At 36.1% G+C, this 20,930-nt stretch overlaps 1 protein-coding gene across 2 annotated transcripts in view; it reads right to left on the reverse strand.

Moving 5' to 3' along the window:
• Positions 1-20,930, reverse strand: part of LOC145690648 (zinc finger Y-chromosomal protein-like) — a 47,925-nt gene that overhangs the window by 15,611 nt on the left and 11,384 nt on the right. For both annotated transcript variants that reach the window (XM_081765750.1, XM_081765749.1), the window contains exon 2: positions 4,311-4,770. In XM_081765750.1, the coding sequence (XP_081621876.1) occupies positions 4,311-4,738 (428 nt within the window). In that variant the 5' untranslated portion in view covers positions 4,739-4,770. The remainder of the gene's footprint in view (positions 1-4,310; positions 4,771-20,930) is intronic.

Raw genomic sequence — 20,930 nt, forward strand, 5'->3', positions numbered from 1 at the left:
GTGATGCCGTGTTTAGCCTTATTCTCATGGTAAGACCCAAGTTTCGAAATCTTAGAAGGCATGTGAAAGATCTCAATAATCAAGCTGAGAAAGACGTGCTAGAAAAGAAAGAACTTGTCTAATATGTCTTGATTGCCTTTGAAACATGAAGATAAATTGAGAAAAAGCAAAAGATTCCGAGCAGGATGGCATGAATGATGAAATACCTCAACCAGGACGGACCCTGACTGACTAGGTTCGAGAATTTTTTATGCTTTGACCATTTTTCGCTTCTATATTCACAGACGTGAAAGGAATCATACGTTGAACAAATCAAACTGAAAATTTCAATCCCACAAACATCTTGAGAAACTCTGTGGTAAAAGTTTCAGAACAAGAGAAAATAAAAGAAAAAAAGAAGAAGAACTTTTTTACAGATTGTAAAATATCAGTACAAACACACTACATATAGCTTCATTTATTAGTTAATCAATTGAATGAAAATTATATGTGGAGAATAGAGATGCAAAAAGCCGTCCTTTTGAAGTGAAGGTCTTCTCCCATACAAAGTCGGCTTTTTTGAAAAGTAACAATGGAAATTTAGCTTTTCTCGCTTTTTGTGATTTTTTAAATTCAAGTACCACCTTCAGTATTCGGTAGTAGAATCATAATTTAAAACGTTCCTTCACAGGATTCACAACTTGTGAGTTCTATTTTCAGTCTGGAGCTGGCTGTTTCGATTGGTTTTCAAACTGGCAATGTTCTGATTACCAGCAATTGTAAGTTATGCAACCTAACATATCACTAGTGCCAATTTGGTTGCCTAACTACAATACCAAGTGTTCCTGAAAGTTGCACAGTTTTGAACTTGTCAATTAAAAAACAAGCACTAAACCACATCTGAAATCGTCTTAAAATGTACAATCTAAATGGTCTTAAAATCTCATTCTTAGCAAATCGAAATTCTCTGGGTTTTAGCAGAATTTTCTGTCTACTCCTGGTTTTATAGATTACCTTAAAGTCAAATTGAAAGACAAGAAAAAAGTATCATAAGCCAAGGAACAGACAGAAAACCGATCTATTTTAAGTATAAACTTTCGCTTTCCTTTCGTACTCCATTAAGAAACAGTATTATGAGCCCCAGATATTGTATTATAACTTTATATAAGCTGATTTTACAAACTAAAGATATTAACGGCAGTATTGTAAATTGCGTTAGTTAAACGGTATTAAAACTTCATTATTCACGAACTACTACTTTTCTTATTGTTATACCTTGTCAATATGTTTGAAACAGGAACTTGGATATTACGTTCTTAACCGTCTGTCGCTCAAATTTTAACAATCTTAATAAATGTTACGTATACAGATATACAGGGGGTTCACATGAAACCTCCCTGATTACAAATATTAATTGGATGGAAACTATTAGTGCCAGAGAATGACGATTTGCGGAATCTTGAGGAGCAACTTAAACAGTTTTTTGTTGTTGATTGTTGTTATTTGTTGCAGGTGTGTATGAACAAAGATGACAATTGCACAAGAGAGAGCGCAGTGTGTGGTGTGGTTGGCTGAGATTAAATCACCAATTACCGTGAAAAGGAACTTCGGACGAAAGTACCAACGGGACCCACTAGACGTCAAGACCATTAAAACATGGTTTGAGAAGTTTTTAGCCAGGGGGAGTGTGAATCGACAGCCTGGCTCGGGCAAAGCACGAAAGTCTGAGGAAACTGTGGATGAGGTCAGGGTGGCCATTACTAGAAGCCCAACAAAGTCAGTTCGCAAAGCGTCACGCGAGCTGAACATCCAAAGTTCAACGGTCCATAAGGTGCTCCATAAAAGACTGCGTTTGTATGCATATAAGGTGCAAATCTTTCAGGCGCTACAGCCCGATGACCTACCAAAACGAACCAGGTTTGCAATTGAGATTCTGGAACGGATCGAGGGTTTCCCGATTACTTGGGGAGGCTGATTTTCAGTGATGAGCCAACCTTCCACATATTGGGCAAGGTGAGTCGTCACAATGTATGCATTTGGGGTTCCGAAACCCCATACGCTGTTCGTGAATATGCCAGAGATAGCAAGAAAGTAAATCTGTGGTTTGCTTTGGGATGCGACAGAATTATTGGACCATTTTTGTTCATGGAGCACACAATACTGGTCCCGTTTATCTGGTCTTGCCTCAACACTTTGGTTTTCCACAGCTAGTCTCTTTGCAACCAAACGTAATATTCCAACTGGATGGTGCCCCATCGCACTGGTGTTTAGATGTTCGTAGGGCTTTAGACCGAACGTTTCCACAGCGATAGAATGGACGCGATGGACCCACTCCTTGGATTTCTTCCTATGGGACTATGTCAAAGATACAGTCTACGCCACACCTGTATGTGATATTCCTGTTCTTCGTCACAAAATTGAAGAAGCCACCAACTCGATCACACCGGACATGCTACAGAACGCATGGCGGGAGATTAAATATCGACTGGACATTCTGAAAGCTACTAACGAGGCCAGTATAGAAGTACATACATTGACCAAAAAAAAATGTTCGAGTTGCTGTTCCGTTTTTCTCTGGCATTAATAGTTTCCATGAAATCAATATTTGTAATTAGGGAGGTTTCATGAGGACACTGAATTTGTTCCGCATAATCTTCTACATAGCATGTGTCTTTAACTCCTAAACATTACTAAGTTGAGTATCTTTAGCTCCTGAACATTACAACTAAAGTGTCTTTAGCTCCTAAACATTACTAACTAAAGTATCTTCAGTTAATAAGCATTACTAACTAAAGTGTCTTTAGCTCCTAAACATCACTAACTAAAGTGTCTTTAGCTTCTAAATATTACTAATTAAAGTGTCCTTAGCTCCTAAACCTTAATAACTATAATGTCTTTAGCTACTAAACCTTACTAACTAAAGTTTCTTTAGCTCCTAAACATTCTAACTAAAGTGTATTTAGCTTCTAAACATTACTAACTAAAACGTCTTTAGCTCCTAAACATTCTAACTAAAGTTTCTTTAGCTAATAATCGTTACTAACCAAAGTGTCTTTAGCTCCTAAACATCGCTAACTAAAGTGTCTTTAACTCCTAAACATTACTAACTAATGTGTCTTTAGCTCCTCAACATTACGAACTTAAGTGTCTTTAGCTCCTAAACCTTACTAACTAATGTGTCATTAGCTCCTAAACATTACTAACTAATGTGTCTTTAGCTCCTACATTTTACTAACTTAAGTGTCTTTAGTTCCTAAACCTTACTAACTAAAGTGTCTTTAGTTCCTAAACATTACTAACTAAAGTGTCTTTTACTCCTAAACATTACTAACTAATTTGTCTTTAGCTCCTAAAAATTACTAACTTAAGTGTCTTTAGCTATTAAACCTTACTAACTAAAGTGTCTTTAGCTCCTAAACGTTACTAATTAGTGTCTTTAGCTCGTAAACATTACCACCTGATGTTTTAATTTAAATGCATAACTTCTTAACGATAATGTTCCACTGCTAACACTATTAAACCTTTTACTAAAGTATTTTTGTCGCTAAACATTACTCTAACAGTAAAATTAAAATTATGCAGGCGCATGAGACGATGATTCAAAGTAACAAAAAAAAAAATTGGTTCGTTACCAATATATCCTCCCGTGGGAAAATTAAATATTTTTTATTAATCACTCTAACAGCTCCAGAACAATTCGTTGGAACTAGATTACTGCGTCCACTTCTTTGTCCTTTTTGTTTTCTCTCGAGTGACTTGAGTTTGATTTTTTTTTTCCTTCTTTGTTGTTATAATGATGAAAAAAAAAATTGTTGTTATAACGTACTGCTATTTCTCTATTAAAATCAAAATATGAAAAAAGCCCAAAATTTGTCACGCAAGAAAGCCGTTGAAAAAATCTAGTCCTTTTTTTCCGAGGCCTTGCATCTCTATTGCCTATTAAATTAATTTTCGAAGTTAAGGTATTAGTAGTTACTTTTTTCACAAAAACACGTATACAGTAATCAATACTACTTTCGCTACTATTAGTATTTAATATTGGCAGTCTCATATCACAAGCTGTAACAGTAATACTAGTAATATCATACACTACATAAAGATTACTTTATTTACGACTGTCTGATTTGTTGTACGTAGCGATAAAATTAGGTTAAGACTTTTGTTTCGTACATCTTGCATTTTCTATCACTCGAAACTTTCTGAATTTTCAAAAGCAGTTCGAGATACTTACGCTCGATGTGTAGCGTTATCAAATTATATGGTTAAAAATATTCATAACATTCGTAAATTTGAATACTAAGTTTAAAGAATGCATTGAGTTCGAAACTAACCTTTCTGACTGAATCACTTCATTTGACGTTTGTGTATGATCTTGTATACTGTTTATCTCCTCATTCTCTTCATATCCTGATAACAGGTACACAAAATCATTGTCTACGCTTACGTCTATGCGCTCAGACACTTCAACCGCAGAACTTTCCTCAATCTCACCAAACACTTCATGGCTGGTAAATAGTACATTGTCGTCTGGATATCTACTATTAATCACTCCAAGAGATTCATTAATACTGGGGTTAGATATTTGATCCTGAATGGATACTACTTCAACATCTTCCACCAAAAATGAAGTTGATACATAATCAGATGTTGAGGAACCACAATCACCATCACCAAACCTCGTGTCAGTAGGAGATGAGCATGTGAGAGTAATAACCTCCAACTCAGAGATACTATCATCATCTTTATCCGAGTTTTCCATTATTATTTCATTTAATTAAATCATTATAGTTCCTAAAAATATAAACAAAAAAGAAAACATTAGAAAAACATAATTTAAAAAACAAATTATATCTAAACCTAAAGATACATATGACCAATTCCATTTCAAATCGTGCAGGCAAATCACAATTGGTCCCCATCATAGTCTCAGATTTCATTTATTTTTTTTTATATGGGATCTACATGCAATATTATTAGACCCATATTTTTTCTTTTTGCTGAAAAAAAAATTTCCTTCGATATACAGCCTTCCAAAATGGCTGACATCCTCTCGGATTGCTCAAAAAACTGAAAAACATGTCAAATTAAAAGTTTTGTTGTAGAGAAACTAATGTACTTAGTAACATAATCGCAATAGAAGGAAGAGTATAAAGTTGTATATTTCGTTGGAGGGTCAAAATTCGTCTATTGGTCCAATAGGAATCGCGAAATTCACTCGGAATGTTGCCACTTTGATGAAATTTTTGCTAACTTCAAACATTTTTTTTTTCCTGTTCTCACGAGCAATATCAACCATCTGCTTGTAGCATCGAAATCTACTCCATAAGGTCTCTTGAAAATGTAAAGGGCTTACGTTTCTGATTATTACATCCCACGCTATAGCATGATGAAAAGCTGAAAATTTCATTAAGACGCCATGTTTGGACGCCATTTTCTCAAAAAACCCACATTTTAAAAATCTGAATTTTTTACACGTATTGGAGAAGTACCTAAGTATTTAATATCCGTTAACCGTTCATGCAGCTGGAGCCCCTAACATTCGCAATTAATTATTGAAATTTCGATTTTTGTACTTGCAATGTAAATATTTCCTATGGGCATTTAGGTCCTATACACAAGGCGATTTGAAAGGGAGTATGAAAATTTTGAGAGATGAATCCTGACATCAAATCCAGTAGAAAAGTTCGTATAAACATGAGTCGAATTCCGCTTCGTTTTCGAGTTACAGGGTTTGAGACCCAAAATCGGCTCACGACAATGGAAAATAAAATATAAATTTCGTGTTAAATCAGAACTATGTGCTAAATTTATGATGAAGTTCAGAAAGTTGATTTGTATCAATATGATGATTTTTACGTGCGTGGCGGGGGTGGCAAAAATGTAAGCATGTCTGTAATAAATTAATTTCTTAATGAATTAATCTGTTATATTGCAAGAATGTGTTGTTACTTATGCTGTGAAAATCTTTTGGTTTGCTGTGTCTATTGTCCTGGTTAGATTTTGTTGTTGTGGCTGATGTACAGTGGTTGATAATATGTTGGTAACCCATGTTATTCTTGATGTTGGTTGTTGAACTTCTTTTTTAATCCAACCTTGAATGACTTCCGCTGTCGCCCAGACAAAGAAATCAACTGCAACAGAAGAAATAAAGAAGATACACCAGTAGAAAACAACAAACACATGCAAGTGATAAACCGTACCACTATTACGACCAGTCTAAAGAAACTTCAGCAGAAGAAACCAATGATCGCAGTGCCATAAATGTGTTAAAACACAAACATCTCGTGCAAAAAAGTTATCAACTCCAACTACTGCACAAAGTGCAGGCTGGACAGGCACAGGATCGGGAGCAGCAACTGTCCCGAAAGACCAAGAAGCACTACGCAGACGCCAACACATCATCGGCCCTTGTCAGAGATACAAGCCCATCAAAGAAGACCAAGATGCTAATCACGAAAGAACTGAAACGAATGAAAAAATTAACACTCACCAACAGCAGAAGTCATTGAAGAAGATATCAGCAGTGGTACAAACGAAATAACTTGAGTAGCTTTAATTTTTTCCATTATTGCACCACATAAAGACAAGCACCACATAGAGTCCTAGAAGCAATATCCATTACGGCCAGAAAGATATTTCGTCACCATAAACTCCATCACACAAGAACATACAAGATGTATGTGAAAAACAAAACAAAATCATAGACAAAAGAACCCACAGCAGGGGGAACAGCGAATCAAGAAAAAAAAATTAGCCAGAGACGAGAAGGAGCCATAGCGCAGTTGCAACCACTGCAAACCAAAGACACTCTAAGCACAAAGAACGGATTAGAAGACGGTTTGCATGTTTAAAAAAATAAGTCTCACTAAGCAAACACTTCCCCAATACAGACAACAGAGATTTTTGTAAGATTAATTATTAAACATATACAGACATTTTAAATGGATTTTTGCAATCTCTTGTCAGTGTGGTTTTACCATTCATTCATTTACTGTATTTGTTAATAATCATACAACGAAACTGGATATGTCAATTTGAAATATATACATAAACATATATACATCTATTACATTTAGAGTACTCAGTGGCGGCGGTTGGACGTTAAAAGTGGGGGGCAAGACATGATCTGAATATTTGCATATAAATGTTAGTTTTCCTGCTTGATTCTAATATTTTGTTTGACAAAAGGTTGTATAGCTAATAGGATACTATCTTTTTCAGTTAAAATATAGTATTTCATATTTTATTAAGTAAATTGACAAGAGCAAGAGCAACGCCAGCAGGTAGTAGCCCTTTGTACTCTTAAACAACACAAGTGTAAGAAGAGATTTGATTCCTTGCTCATGAACATCTTAAAATTCTGTCTGGAAAGCTGTGTGATCAGATTATTGAATAACAAATTTGCAAAACAAATAAATAGAAAGGATAATATTAATCATAGTAATAAATAATGATGCTTGTTTTGCAAAAGTCATATTGAAATAGGGATTAATGAACAACTTAATTTTTAATTCCACACATGCTATTAAATGTATGTTATTACTCTTAGAAAATGAAAGACAGTAAATACTACAAGCATATGCTACGACATTTAAAGAAATATTTGCTTTTGCAACTTCCCGAAACATGTTCGTTGCCATTAGGTGCAGTTTTCACTTTCAGGGAGCACATCAAAACACAATACTTAGAATCATTCCATACTCCAGTTATACAAAATAACACTAGAATTATGTTGAATTCACTTTGTATATACACTCGCACACCCCTAACACACCACTTCCCTCATATATTACACTACAAAACAATGGAAAAGACAGAAGTTGTTTCTTACTACGCTTTTTCCTCTTACTTTAGAAAGAAGAAAAGACATTTTAGGAACTGTCAATTTTTGTGCAATTAAAAAATAACTTGTGACTTTTTTCTTTCACGAAATGCTCTCTGAATTAGTTTCAAAGCGGCTGACTAATATATCGAGTCCTTGTAAGAAGTGAAAGTATGCTGAAATTGTTGTGCTCCAATAGGTTAATTTTGGGGTTATAATCTGTGACAATTAAAACGTAATTCCTGTAGTTTTCTTTACTCCACGGGAATACAACCAATACATACTCACGGAACGGCAAATATATGGCACCATTTTTTTTCTATGAACCAGTAAATACATACAAAACTTTACTTTTCTAAATGAAACTATATACATTAATGGGTTACTTCAAAAAAGTGCGGGGGCAACTGCCCCCCTTTGCCCCCCCTAATCGCCGCCCATGAGAGTACTCTACATTCATTAACATATCTTATTATATATTTTATTTTTTCATATACGAATTATTTTGAATATATTCATTGATAGAGTAAATACATTGTTCTATTAAATGCCTTTTTGTTTGCTTTTAAAGTTATTAACAGAAACCTTATTCTTTATACATAGTGGAACCAGGCTATAAAATAGAGTGCCTTTATGTGTGACTGATTTATTATAAATGTTTGTTCTGCAAGTGAAAATCTTCTTTACTTCTTGTATTGTAACTGTGTATATCTTTGTTGACAATAAACCCTCCACGAGTTTTTCATTTTTAAGATACTTAATATTTCAAACAAATACATCGAAGGAAGAGTCATTATTTAAAGTTGTTTAAAAATATTTTTGCATGAGAAGTTCCATTACTCCTGCTAGTATTACCACTTTCTTCTGTAGTCTAAAGAAGACAAGACTTTTGAGGGTACTTCCCGGAAATATCAACCCATATTCAACGAACTTAAAAAGTTCGTTACTGAATTCTCTATGTCTGTGTGTCTATCTGTCTGTCTGTTACTTGCAATTTTTTCAATTTTGATCCCTGCATTCGATAGAGCATCAAAAACTAGGACTAGCTCAGGAGAGTAATGCTCCCGGAAGTAGGAACGGAAAACACAGTTCTGATTGGTTGGCGTTATCTATGTCTTGCCACGTTGCATTCAAATAGCAGAATTCAGACAATTGTTGTTGTCGGTCCTCGTGGCCGAGTGGGCTAGCGCTATATGCTAGTAATGAAAATCTCTTTTGGCGTGAGTTCAAACCCGGCCAGAGGAAAGTTTTTTTAAACATTTTTATAACACTTTTTAAATTGAAATAATACGAAAATAATACTCAAAAATGTGATTTACTTACTTTTGTGCAGATAAGTAGTAGTAGTAGTAGGAACGGGTCAGAAGCCCCGCAGGACTCGTTTTGTTGCCCTTGTACTCCATGATATAAAGCTCGTTTTGTTCCCCTTGTACTAAATTATATAGATTTTGTGACCAACTTAAAACAACTGACTAGGATAGCGCGTAAAACAGCTGGCTAGAGTAGCGCGCGAAAAAAACGTACTTCTGGGAGTATTACTCTCCCGAGCGGGTAGTCAAAAACTATCAGAGAAAGTGATCAAATTTTTCGCGTCACTCTTACCGTTCCCGAGATATTGGCCAAAAAATGGCCGATTTCCAGAGATTTAAGGAGCCATATCTCAGGAACCGTAAGTCATACAGAGATCATATTGGTGTTGATCAATATCTAAAAGGATGGTAAATATTTGGTACTACATAGTAACCGGTGGCCAGTTGGACAGTGGCTACCAATTAATATCGGTACCAAAATGTTTACCAACCTCTTAGGTATTGACACCAATACCATCTCTCTATGACTTACCGTTTCCGTGATATTGGCCAAAAATGGCCAATTTCTAGATATTTAACGAGCCATAGCTCGGGAACAATAAGTTGTAGAGAGATTATATTGATGTTGATCAATACCTAAGAGGATGGAAAATATTTTGATACCAAATAGTAACCGGTGGCCACTGTCCAACTGGCCACTGGTTTGGTCAATGTCCAGTTGGCCAGTAGTCACCAACTAGTATCGGTGCCAAAGTTTTTACCATTCTCTTAGGTATTCACTAACACCAATATCATCTCTCTATGACTTACCGGTCCCGTGATAGTGCCCCCCCCCCCCCAAAAAAAAAAGCCAATTTCTAGATATTCTAGATATTTAACGAGCCATAGCTCGGGAACCATATGTTGTAGAGAAATGATATTGATGTTGATCAATACATAAGAGGATGGTAAATATTTTGGTACAAAATAGTAACCGGTGATCACTGTCCAACTGACCACTGGTTTGGATAGTGGCCATCAATTAATATCGGTACGAAAATGTTTAACATTCTATTAGGGATTGATTAACACCAATATCATCTCTCTGAGACTTATCGGTCCCTTGACATTGGCCAAAAGATAGTTCCGATTTCGGGAGATTTAAGATGTCAAATTTCGGGAACCGTAAGTCACACAAAGATCATATTGGTGTTGATCCATATTTAAGAGCATGGTGAACATTTTGATATCAAATAGTAACCGTCTACTATCTACTGGCCAACTGGCCACCGTTCCCCAGATATTGGCCAAAAGTTCAATTTCTAGATATTTAAGCATCCATATCTCGGGAACTGTAAGTCATAGAGAGATGATATTTTACAAATTTTTTCGCAAAAGTGAAGAAGATGCGGATAAAAAGATTTATTTTTACATCGAGGAACAATGAAAGTTATCCTTCACGCTCCATATCTCCATTCTTTTTAAGTTTATTCTGGCAATGCTCATGGAGCATTCTTAACTGGTTTATTATAGAATGGAAATTAGAGTAATATATATATACACTTAGCTGTTTTTTTATTAATCTTATCTTTTACATATCTAATTGCGAACACAGTTTGCACAACTTAGTTCTTATATGTTCTATACCTGTCTCCCAATTGAATTTCTTTTATATTTTTACACCGAAAAAGGTAACAGTTTGTACATATTTAACTGTTTCATCTTGTATTAGTTTGATTATTTTTAACATTATGAAAATTTAAGGCACATGTTTTATTAATATTAATAGTTAGCTTATTTTTATTCATCGAACTAGAAAATTGGTTTATTGCCAGTTGGCAATTTAAAGCTAATTCGCCTTCTTCTTTCCCACTAACTTTTATATTCCCACTTTTATATATATCATCTGCATATAAAGTCACACCTAAACTGTTAATATTTCCAGAAAGATCATTTATATATAGAAAAAAGAGAAGTAGTCCCAGTATTGATCCCTACGGTCCTCCCTGTTTTATGACTTCTTCACTGGATACACATTTTTCACTTTTGTTGTTAACTTTTCCTAAGATTTAATTACTTACCTCTGATCTTTAAGGTATAATTCGAACCATTTATTTGCTAGACACCTGATACAATAGCAATGAAATTTCTTTAGTTAATATGATTTACTAAGTGAAAGGTTTTTGTTATATCTAAAAATATTCCTATACATAATTCTTTCTTATCCAATAGCTTCCTACAGGTTTCAAGAAAATTAAAAATTGGTGTCTCGGTAGATCTACCTTCCAAGAAACCATGTTGTGTGTTGGATAAAACAGAGTATTTATAAATGAATTCCATTACCAGATTGAACATTATTTTCTCCAGAATTTTACCTACTATTGGTAGCAATGAAATTGGTCTATAGTTTTCTATTTCTCTGCGTTTATCTTTCTTATGTAACGGCTTAATTTTAGAATTTTTTAGTTTACCAGGAAATATTTCCTGTTGAGAGCGAAATATCTGACACATAATAGTTTGACTAGGTATTTGTAACAACTTTTTATCAAATTGTCGGATATTTAATCCATTCCAGCCAGGTCTGAATTTTTCATTTGCTTTATTATAGTAACTATTTCACTTTCTGTTATTGGTTTTAAAAATATCGATTTTTCATACTTTTTCATTTTCCATTCCGTTAAGTTAGTTTTACTAGTTTCATTGTTTTTATGGTTTAAAATACTTGAATACCATGTAGACACTTGAGCATCCAACACGACCGATGTTTTTTCTTTCTTTCCTCAGGTTTTTGTCCCTCTATCAAAGTTTAAAAAACTAAAAATCTTTTCGTGCTTCTCTGTTTCCTTGTTTCTTCTCTTACCTACACACCTAAAGATCCATTAGTAAGTGTATTCTGTTACGATAAAAGCCGGAACACCACATACACAACCCGATAGCTGCTTTAGATTACTAACTGCATAAGGTAGGGGCATGCAGAATGATGGCTAGTGCTTAATTTTCTATCGGTGGCTCAGTGGTACAGCGCTTACCTCTGGTGCGTGGGTTCTCTGGTTCGATCCCCGCCTAAGTTTGTGGCAGATAACATCCTGTCCATGGGTTTTCTCGGGGTACTCCCGTTTCTACCAAATCTTCCATCATTATTCACTTGCCTTAATCATCGTCTCCTACAAGCTAAAGGGCATAATTGTGAGACGTTAAAGTGAAAGATTTCATTTTCATTTTTTATAGATTCTAAATGAAAAGTACTTTTACAATCGTATTTAGGCGTAGGTCAATTATAATTTCATTCAGTCAGTGAAACTTGAAGCTAAGTTATAACCGTCTGGGTGTCGGGTCGCTATTCGGGCTACCATTTATTTGTAACCGTCTGGGGATCGTGTCGTGTTCGGGCTGCCATTTATTTGCAACCAATTTGAGGTCCAGTCTCTGTTCGTGATTCTGTCCTCCGTGGTCCTGACAATAAGTATTCTCCTGAGACCTGAACTTACCTGGATAGGACGATGAAGGACCTCTCCAAGAAGGGGTTACAAATTGTTTCAAAATCGCTTGTCGGTCTCAATGATAAGATAAGCATTAGGCGCCGAGAGGTTCGGATGTCTCGTCCCGAAAACCTCACGGACGATCAGACGGTCATCCAGACCATAACGCACACAAACATCATTCACACAAACAACGAAAACACACTGGATTAAATAACACTACTTATTTATTAGAACACTATTATATAAGAAAAATAACGAAGAGGAATGAACACAACACTTAACACAGAATATGTATAATTTTCATCACTAAAATCACACTTTGCCTTTTTAATGCACTGTAGCTCTTTATATATAGGAGATTATAATTCAGATTTCACTGCAAATGCTTCTCTCACACCATTGACGCACTTGGGGGATTAGCACTGGGGGAAAAGTTGTCGGGATAATCCCACGTAGAAATCCAGTTGCTGCGCCAAACAATCCTGAAGCGTAAGGATGAGTCTTCAGCAAATTAAAAAAGAAAGTCTCCAAAGTAGAATACCAATGTTGGAGGGCGCGTTTATAACGTTTTAGGCGCACAAGGTTTGTGAGCCTGGGACTTCACTAGTTGGGGGCTAGCCGTAAGAAAACGTCCTTCGCCGGCTAATAGCTTGTGCCCCTTAACACAAAATCATACTTAATTCCCGACGCAACGTGCGTGGTGGCTGCACACAATTCCGGAGTCAAACTCCCCGAGCTCAAAAGTTCTAGATACGAGCTGCAGTGGTTCACTGAAGAGTGTTGGCAGTTCATTCTAAATCCACTCAGTTAAATCACATGTATGTACATGCAAACAGAATACGGAAAAGGATTTATGTTAATTTTAGTCCACTTGTCACGATGCACGAGACATTGCGATAACTCGGGCGTGAGAAAATACAGATAAGGAACTGCAAAAGTGATAAGGCTGGTGCCATTCGGTCACTTGAACACTTGCTCTGGTCTGCTCTGCTCTAATCTAATGCAATATTTCCATAAGTGGTTGAAGAAAGCACTTAATTCAGTTCCAAATAACTGCAGGATATATACTGTGCATATTAATAAATCTGGGTGAAACACTGGAAAGGTTCGTAGCTCACTGAATCTCGCCAAAAAGCAATGTTTTAAATATATATATGAAAAAACAATGAGAGACTTCTTTGTCCAGTTGTGTGGGAAAGAAGCAATTCCTACCGAAGAAAGAACTTATTTGCGTCGCAGAACAAAGTATACATCGAAAATAATAATCACTGTCTTTACGAAATATACAGAGCGTCCATAAAAATTAATTCTATAACCTGGTAGCGGTTATAAAGTTATTTTACGTATTGTCGCATTCTGTAGTATAGATTTTATTTTTCATAAAAGGTCTAACAGCTAACAAGGACTGCGGATAGAACTATCCAGGAAACGTGAAACATTCTTTTACAGATTGTAGATTAAAAGTATTTTTACCACTGTGGTATTTACGCATGGTCAATAATAATTTCATTTAATGAAACTTAAAGTTACGTTGTTTTATGTATTGTATTTTGGGGTACATACTTTATTTTTCCACTTACACTTAAATATTAACTTCAACGTTAACAAAGAATTGGCTACTTACAAATGAATCCTCCCTTGGAAAGCCAAAGCACTTTTTAGACGTTTCGGAACTCACAGCTGGTTTCTTCCTCAATGGCAAGGTAAAAGGGATTAAAACGGATAGGAGATAAAAGGTGTAAAACAAGGAATACATACCACTAAATAAATAAATGTAATGTAAAGAGTCGATCCTGAGATGAACGAGCAAAGCGAAGTACAAAAAGAGTGGACTGAATTAAAGAAAGCGCGGTGTCTATGTTACATCAATATTGCCAGATTCAAAGTAGGCATCAAAGGTAGGTGCCCAAGTTCTATCAATGTTGCCAGTATCAAGGTTCAATGCAGGTTTGTATTTATGAATAAAGAATGATTCTGTAATGTCTTGATCGAAAGAAATCCGATCACATAACAAATTTAAAACAAAAGTATATCGAAAACCTAATGCAGGTACTACTTACACACATCAACAGTCAGCTTATCCGCCACTGTACAAGGCTAATATTTGAAAGAATTTTTTTTGCAGAACATTATTAATTTGTGATCATCAAACAGATCTTAATGCCGAAATACAGTCTTTATACAAAATAGGACAAGAAAACGGTTATAAGTTGTGTATTTTACAAAAGTGGTTTAATCAAACACGTAGATCGTTGCAAGCCCCCAAAACAGTCACTTCCAAAGAAGCAAAAACTTGGATAGGAAGTCCTTATTTTCCACAATTATCGACAAAAATTCAACGTATTTTTGCAAAGCATAACATATCTGCTTCAAGTATCTCCCCAAAAAGTCTACAAAAACATCTCACCTGGTTCAAAAGTTACTTTGTTGATCCATTAAATAAGTCAGGCATTTACCGCGTTCAATGCGAATGTGATTCCTCATATATAGGCCAAAAGAAACGTAATGTTAACACTCGAATTAAGGAACATATTAGACAATCAAAAAAGTCACAAGAAGAGGGCATGTCTGGTTTGGCACTTCATTTAAAACAACATACACATAATATAAAACAGGTTAAGATGATAGGTTAAAAAAAAAACGGGAGATTAAAGAACCATTCTTTATTCATAAATACCTTTGATGTTACTTTAAATCTGGCAATATCGATGTAACACAGACACTCGCTTTCTTTAATTCAGTCCACTCTTTTTGTACTTCGCTTTGCTCGTTCATCTCAGGATCGACTCTTTACATTACATTTATTTTATTTAGTGGTATGTAATCCTTATTTTACAACTTTTATCTCCTATCCGTTTTAATCCCTTTCACCTTGCCACTGAGGAAGGAACCAGCTGTGAGTTCCGAAACGTCTAAAACGTGCTTTGGCTTTCCAAGGGAGGATTCATTTGTAAGTAGCCAATTCTTTGTTAATTTAAACATCCTCTCAAGCGCCCACATAACTATAATTAACTTCAACGCTTCGAATTTTCTTCACCGATATTTATAGATGTGAACGGAGTTTTTTTTTTTTTTTTTTTTTTTCCTCCAGAGCGGACGTAATGATAAGCATAGCCCTGCTCTTTACCTTTGTATTAAGAAAAGAAAAAAAAATATTTTTACTTAAGTTCCTGACTTCGTTTGTTTACTTTTTCAGAGAAATGAACACTTACTAAAGAAATAGTGCCCGAAACATTTGTATATTATGACAACGGCGTGGAAGCTGATTCTAGAGCCACCATTTTTGGAACAGAAAATTGTCTCAGAGAGAATTATTCAATAATGATACGTGACTAAAGGGTGGCGATTTTTATACGGCTCCTAAAATCTTTATCCAAGTGTACGTAACCCGAGTCCCGAAAGGACAAAGGTTTGTCTCAGCAGTGTATGCACTGATGGAGCGAAAGACTAAAATCGTTTCAGACTGAAATCTAACAGTGCAACGAACTTTTCCTTTTTCTCTGACCCTGAGAACGTTGTTAACAGATTCTGAAATAGATGCAATGAATGCAATCAAAGGATAATTCAGTGAATCCATTCGTGTGCAAGATTGATTCTTTCACCCAACTCACTCAGTCTACGTGGAGAAAACCTCAAGAGCTTAGTGTTACAAATGTTTGCAAGCAAAATGACGAGTCTCGTACATACAAGATGCAACACCTTAAGGAAGAATCTGCTGAAGAAATAATAGAACTTGTGGATTACTTCGATCAGACCTATATTTCAAGTAATACCGGTGTGTTCGGGACTTCGAAAAAGAAAAAAGAAAATAACATTTGTTTGAGAAATGTGTGCGCTCTCTTTCCTCCAGAAGTATAGAATGTTCGCGACATCACCCTAAACAACAAGCCGAGAGCGAACAATATATGCGAATCCTGGAATCACAAGATCTAGTTGAAGTTTCTTATCTGCCGATCTGAAAATTAATCCAATGTAGCCAGCAAGATGAAGGCATGGTGTCGACTGGCTTTTGCAGATTGACGTAGGGGAACAGTCAACTAAGAAGACGAAATGAAACTAAGAGCTTTGCAGAAAAGACTTAGAAATTTGTACTTCAACAAAAAGTATGTTAGGATTGTTGTATGCTATTCCATTTAATGTTGTTCAGGAGGCCTGAACATAAAGTACAATCTCATGTAATTGCTATTATCAAATGTTATTTAAATCTATATTAATTTTTACGTGACAAAATATTTATCTTATTTGGGGGGGAAGGGGGAAGTGTCGAAGAGTAGTTTCGGAAATACGGTAAGTACGTAAAATTTGCAGCTGAAAGAAATGGTGAATCGGAGATTTTTCGTGCAATTTGTCGAAAATAAAGAAGTTCAATGTTGTATTTGTAGCTCACATCAAACATTTGGATGTAATTAGTTTCCCGTAATCAAAGTAGCCAGTTGCATGTGATGAGAGTGATGTTTCTATTTTCGCTTTCATACAACAACGTATGTTGCTCTAGAAGAGGAATTATTACGTTTTGCGAAGTGGCACGAATTATTTAAAATTGAGCACGAAGTGTGGTAAATGTGGAAAGGGCTGAAAGCAACTAACATAACTTAGTGATTTTATGCGTATACCTAACGTTGCTGACGCGCCTGCTTTTTACAGACGACCTCCGCGAAGCCCACTAGCTTCGTTTTGCCCTGATTCGTTTAGACAGCATTTCTGTTATCAACTACGGAATATATATATTTGTAGGGTTTACAGACTATATCTGGATGCGGAATTCATACACAAAACGGTAAAACCCTCCTTAAATGAATCTGGACCGAGGAATGCACTCCCCCTCTCAGAATTTTTTAAGGTAGCAACAGTAAGTTTCCTCGTGAAAAACAACACAACTTTTGCGGTTTTAAGCTTTAATACTTGAGACCTGCTTTGCGACATTTTTTATTTTTTAAATTTTAGTTTCATTTGTGCCAATTAGCTTATACGAGGGCCATGCCGAAAGTTTTTAGCTCTGACCACAAGAAGCATCGAACTGGAACAAAACATTTACAGTTTTTCAAAGTACTCTCCACGGACACGAATGCACTTTTGCCAAACCACTTAGAAAATTGTTCATTCCACACAGTTTTGTTTATATTGTCCGCAGACTCCAAATAAGTACCAATCGCATCATCATCCGATGAAAAGCGACGTCCACGCAAGTGTTCCTTCACTTTGGGAAACACAAAAAAATCGCACAAGGCCAAGTCCGGCGAATAGGGTGGATGTGACAGCACTCTGACTCCTTCATGGTTCAAAAAGTCTACAGTTCTTGCAGCACTGTGGGCACTTGCATTGTCATGATGCAACAGAAGATGGCCGAGTTTTGGATGTTGGGCCTTACATTTCTTGAATACAGTGGGAAGACAAACTGTTGAATACCACTCAGCATTCACCATACGCCCATTGTCAAGTACAACAGTCGCAACATGTCCCTTTCGTGAGGAAAAAGACGCAACCATTTTCTTTCCAACACTCCGAGGTCTCTTCACTTTGGTTGGGGGATCTTCATTCTCGAAGCTCCACACTTGCGACTGCTGCTTGGTAAGCGGATCATAATGATAAATCCACGTTTCGTCACCCGTGAGATGTTGTAAATATCACGTTGTCCCTTGGTTGAATTTATTAAACATAAATGCACACCGTTCCACCCTACCCTCTTTTTCCCTTTCCGTGAGTAAATGGGGGACCCAACACACCTTTTCCTGAGATCCAAGTATTCATGCATAATTGTCTGCGCTGCTGTTGACTCAATGTTGAGAGTCGCTTCGATCTCCAGGAAAGATACATGGGATCATATTTCACCATTTGCCTCACAGCTTCGTTGTTTTCGGAAGTCACTGCAGTGTTTGGCAGTCCGGAACGAGGTTCATCTTCAAGTGACGTACGTCCCCTTTTAAATTCCCGAAACCAATTTCCAACACTGGCTCGGGAAGGAGCAGATCCGCCAAAAGTATTCACCAAAGTTTCAAGGCACTGCTCCGCGGTTAAGCCCTTCTTGTAATCGTAGAAAATCACAATGCGAAAGTCACGTCTTGACAGCTTCATGGCTAACTCGGGTCACGCGCGCTTCCTTATCTCTCGTATCTCTGACCATGCTATCACAGACTCATTGTTGCCATTAATGGCTGAAAGTCACAAAATATCAGTGTGTCGAATGCAATAAATAAAATCTTGCTGTGATGTTAGATTATTGCGCTGCTAAAAACTTTCGGCATGGCCCTCGTACGCTTGAAAATTAATTACATACCCTTTAGAGGTAATTTTGAGTTGCTTCGAGTATCTGATGAAGCTCCCAATATTGCACAACGCGAATATTTACAACGTTTCGAGAACCGACAACGTTGTTCTAGTCTTCAGGTTGAAGTATAAGAGAACAATGTTGTCGATTCTCGAAACGTTGTAAATATTCGCGTTGTGCAATATTGGGAGCTTCATCAGATACTCGAAGCAACTCAAAATTACCTCTAAAGGGTATGTAATTAATTTAACGTAGAATTCACCTGGCTGATGGCCCAAGAACAACAATGTTCATCACAACACCAGGAAAGTTACAATTCTGGATTAACTGCTGTATCGCCGGACCAGTTTTAGAAAGTTTACCGGGTCAATTGGAGAATTTATTTAAGTTTGTGAGGAAGAATGAGTGAAAGTCAGGTAAGGGGAATAGTAAAAGTTAATAAAGCGCTTGTATTTGCTAATTGGACCTATGTTTAGCAGAAGGGGTCCAGCTCTTTTTCCAAAAAATTTTACAATTTTGGTAATTTCTGTAAGTTAGGTTAGGTAAGTTTAGGTTAGCGTAGGTAAAGTTGGATTAAGTTAGTGTAGGGGTCCAGCATAATTTTCCAAAAAATTATAGGATTTAACATATTTCTACTAATATCAGATTAGGTTAGCTCAAGTTACAGAGTATGTTTAGTACAAGGAGTCCAGAAGCACGTAAAAAACACAAAATTTACAGGAGAAATGAATGATGCAAGTACTTAGACGTAACATAACGTAACCAAATTTAACCTAACCTAACCTAACATAAACTAACCTAAGCTAACCTAAACTAACCTAATATTAGTAGAAATAAGCGAAATTCTATCATTTTTTGGAAAATTATGCGGGACCCCTACACTAATATAACATAACATAACCTAACCTAACCAAACCTAACCTAATATAAACTAATCGAATGTAAACAGGAATTACCACAGGAATTACCAGAATTGTAACATTTTTTAGAGGAAAGAGCTGGACCCCTTCTGCTAAACATAGGCCCAAGTTACTTTAGGTTCAGTTAGGTTAAATTTGGTTACGTTATGTTAAATCTAGGTACTTGCACCATCCATTTCTCCTGTAAATTTTGTGTTTTTTACGTGCTTCTGGACCCCTTCTGCTAAAAATACTCCGTTGATTGTTTTTTTATGTAAGCAGCAATGTGTTGGAGACATAAGGATTATTTCGTGGAGAGGTACACTTGTTTTATTATACGGATCCATAGACTGTAAAATGCATAAAAAATTTTGGGCAAATCTTTAATTTGCCAATTTCATGTCGAGAACAGAACCCAACGAACCCCTGCGGGGCTTCTAACCCATTCCTACTTCTACTCCTACTCCTACTCCTGGTGCCTTCCATTTCAATTCAGGCAGAGCATGTACCATCACCATCTCAGATATTGTTGAAACTTTTTTTTTATAGCAACTAGATATGTTTTTAAGAAACCCATATATTTTTTTTTTTTGTTTTGTTTTGTCGAAAAAAAAATTTCCCGCCAAGTAATGAGCCATCAAAGATGGGGAGTACAATTTATGAATTGTAGAAGACATGGAAAATGGTCAAATTCGGAGCCTCACCATTCGGTATGGAGACAGGTAGAGTTATAATTCTTGTTGTGGTATGTACATAGGGATATAAATAAACTATATTTTATTATAGTTTGGTTTGCGCATGCATATCTTTTTGTACACAGATTAACAAATGAACGTCAATTTATCTGAAAAGTGGAAGTTTGCGATTTTTTTTTCGAGCACTTCCGCTTCGAATTTTAAAATTCTGTTTTCGCGGTTGTTAAGAATTGTATCGCTTCTGTGTGCAACCGTTTTGTCGCAAAAAATGCCAGAAATTGTAAAATTTTCAAAAATTGCCATTTCTGGGCGCCATTTTCTCGAAAACGCCATCTTTTAATTCTGAAATGTTGTTAGATGGTTCAACTTTACATGAATAATAAACACACCAAATACCATTCTCGACTAATGCTTCATGAATTAACTGCAGCCTTTTAAAGTTAGCGAAGTTTCGTTAACTTTGATGTCACAGTTAGCAACACTGAGAACAATAAAAGTG

This window comes from Thermobia domestica, chromosome 7 (assembly GCF_964235325.1).
Source record: "Thermobia domestica chromosome 7, izTheDome1.hap1.1, whole genome shotgun sequence".
In the NCBI taxonomy this organism is placed as follows: domain Eukaryota; kingdom Metazoa; phylum Arthropoda; class Insecta; order Zygentoma; family Lepismatidae; genus Thermobia; species Thermobia domestica.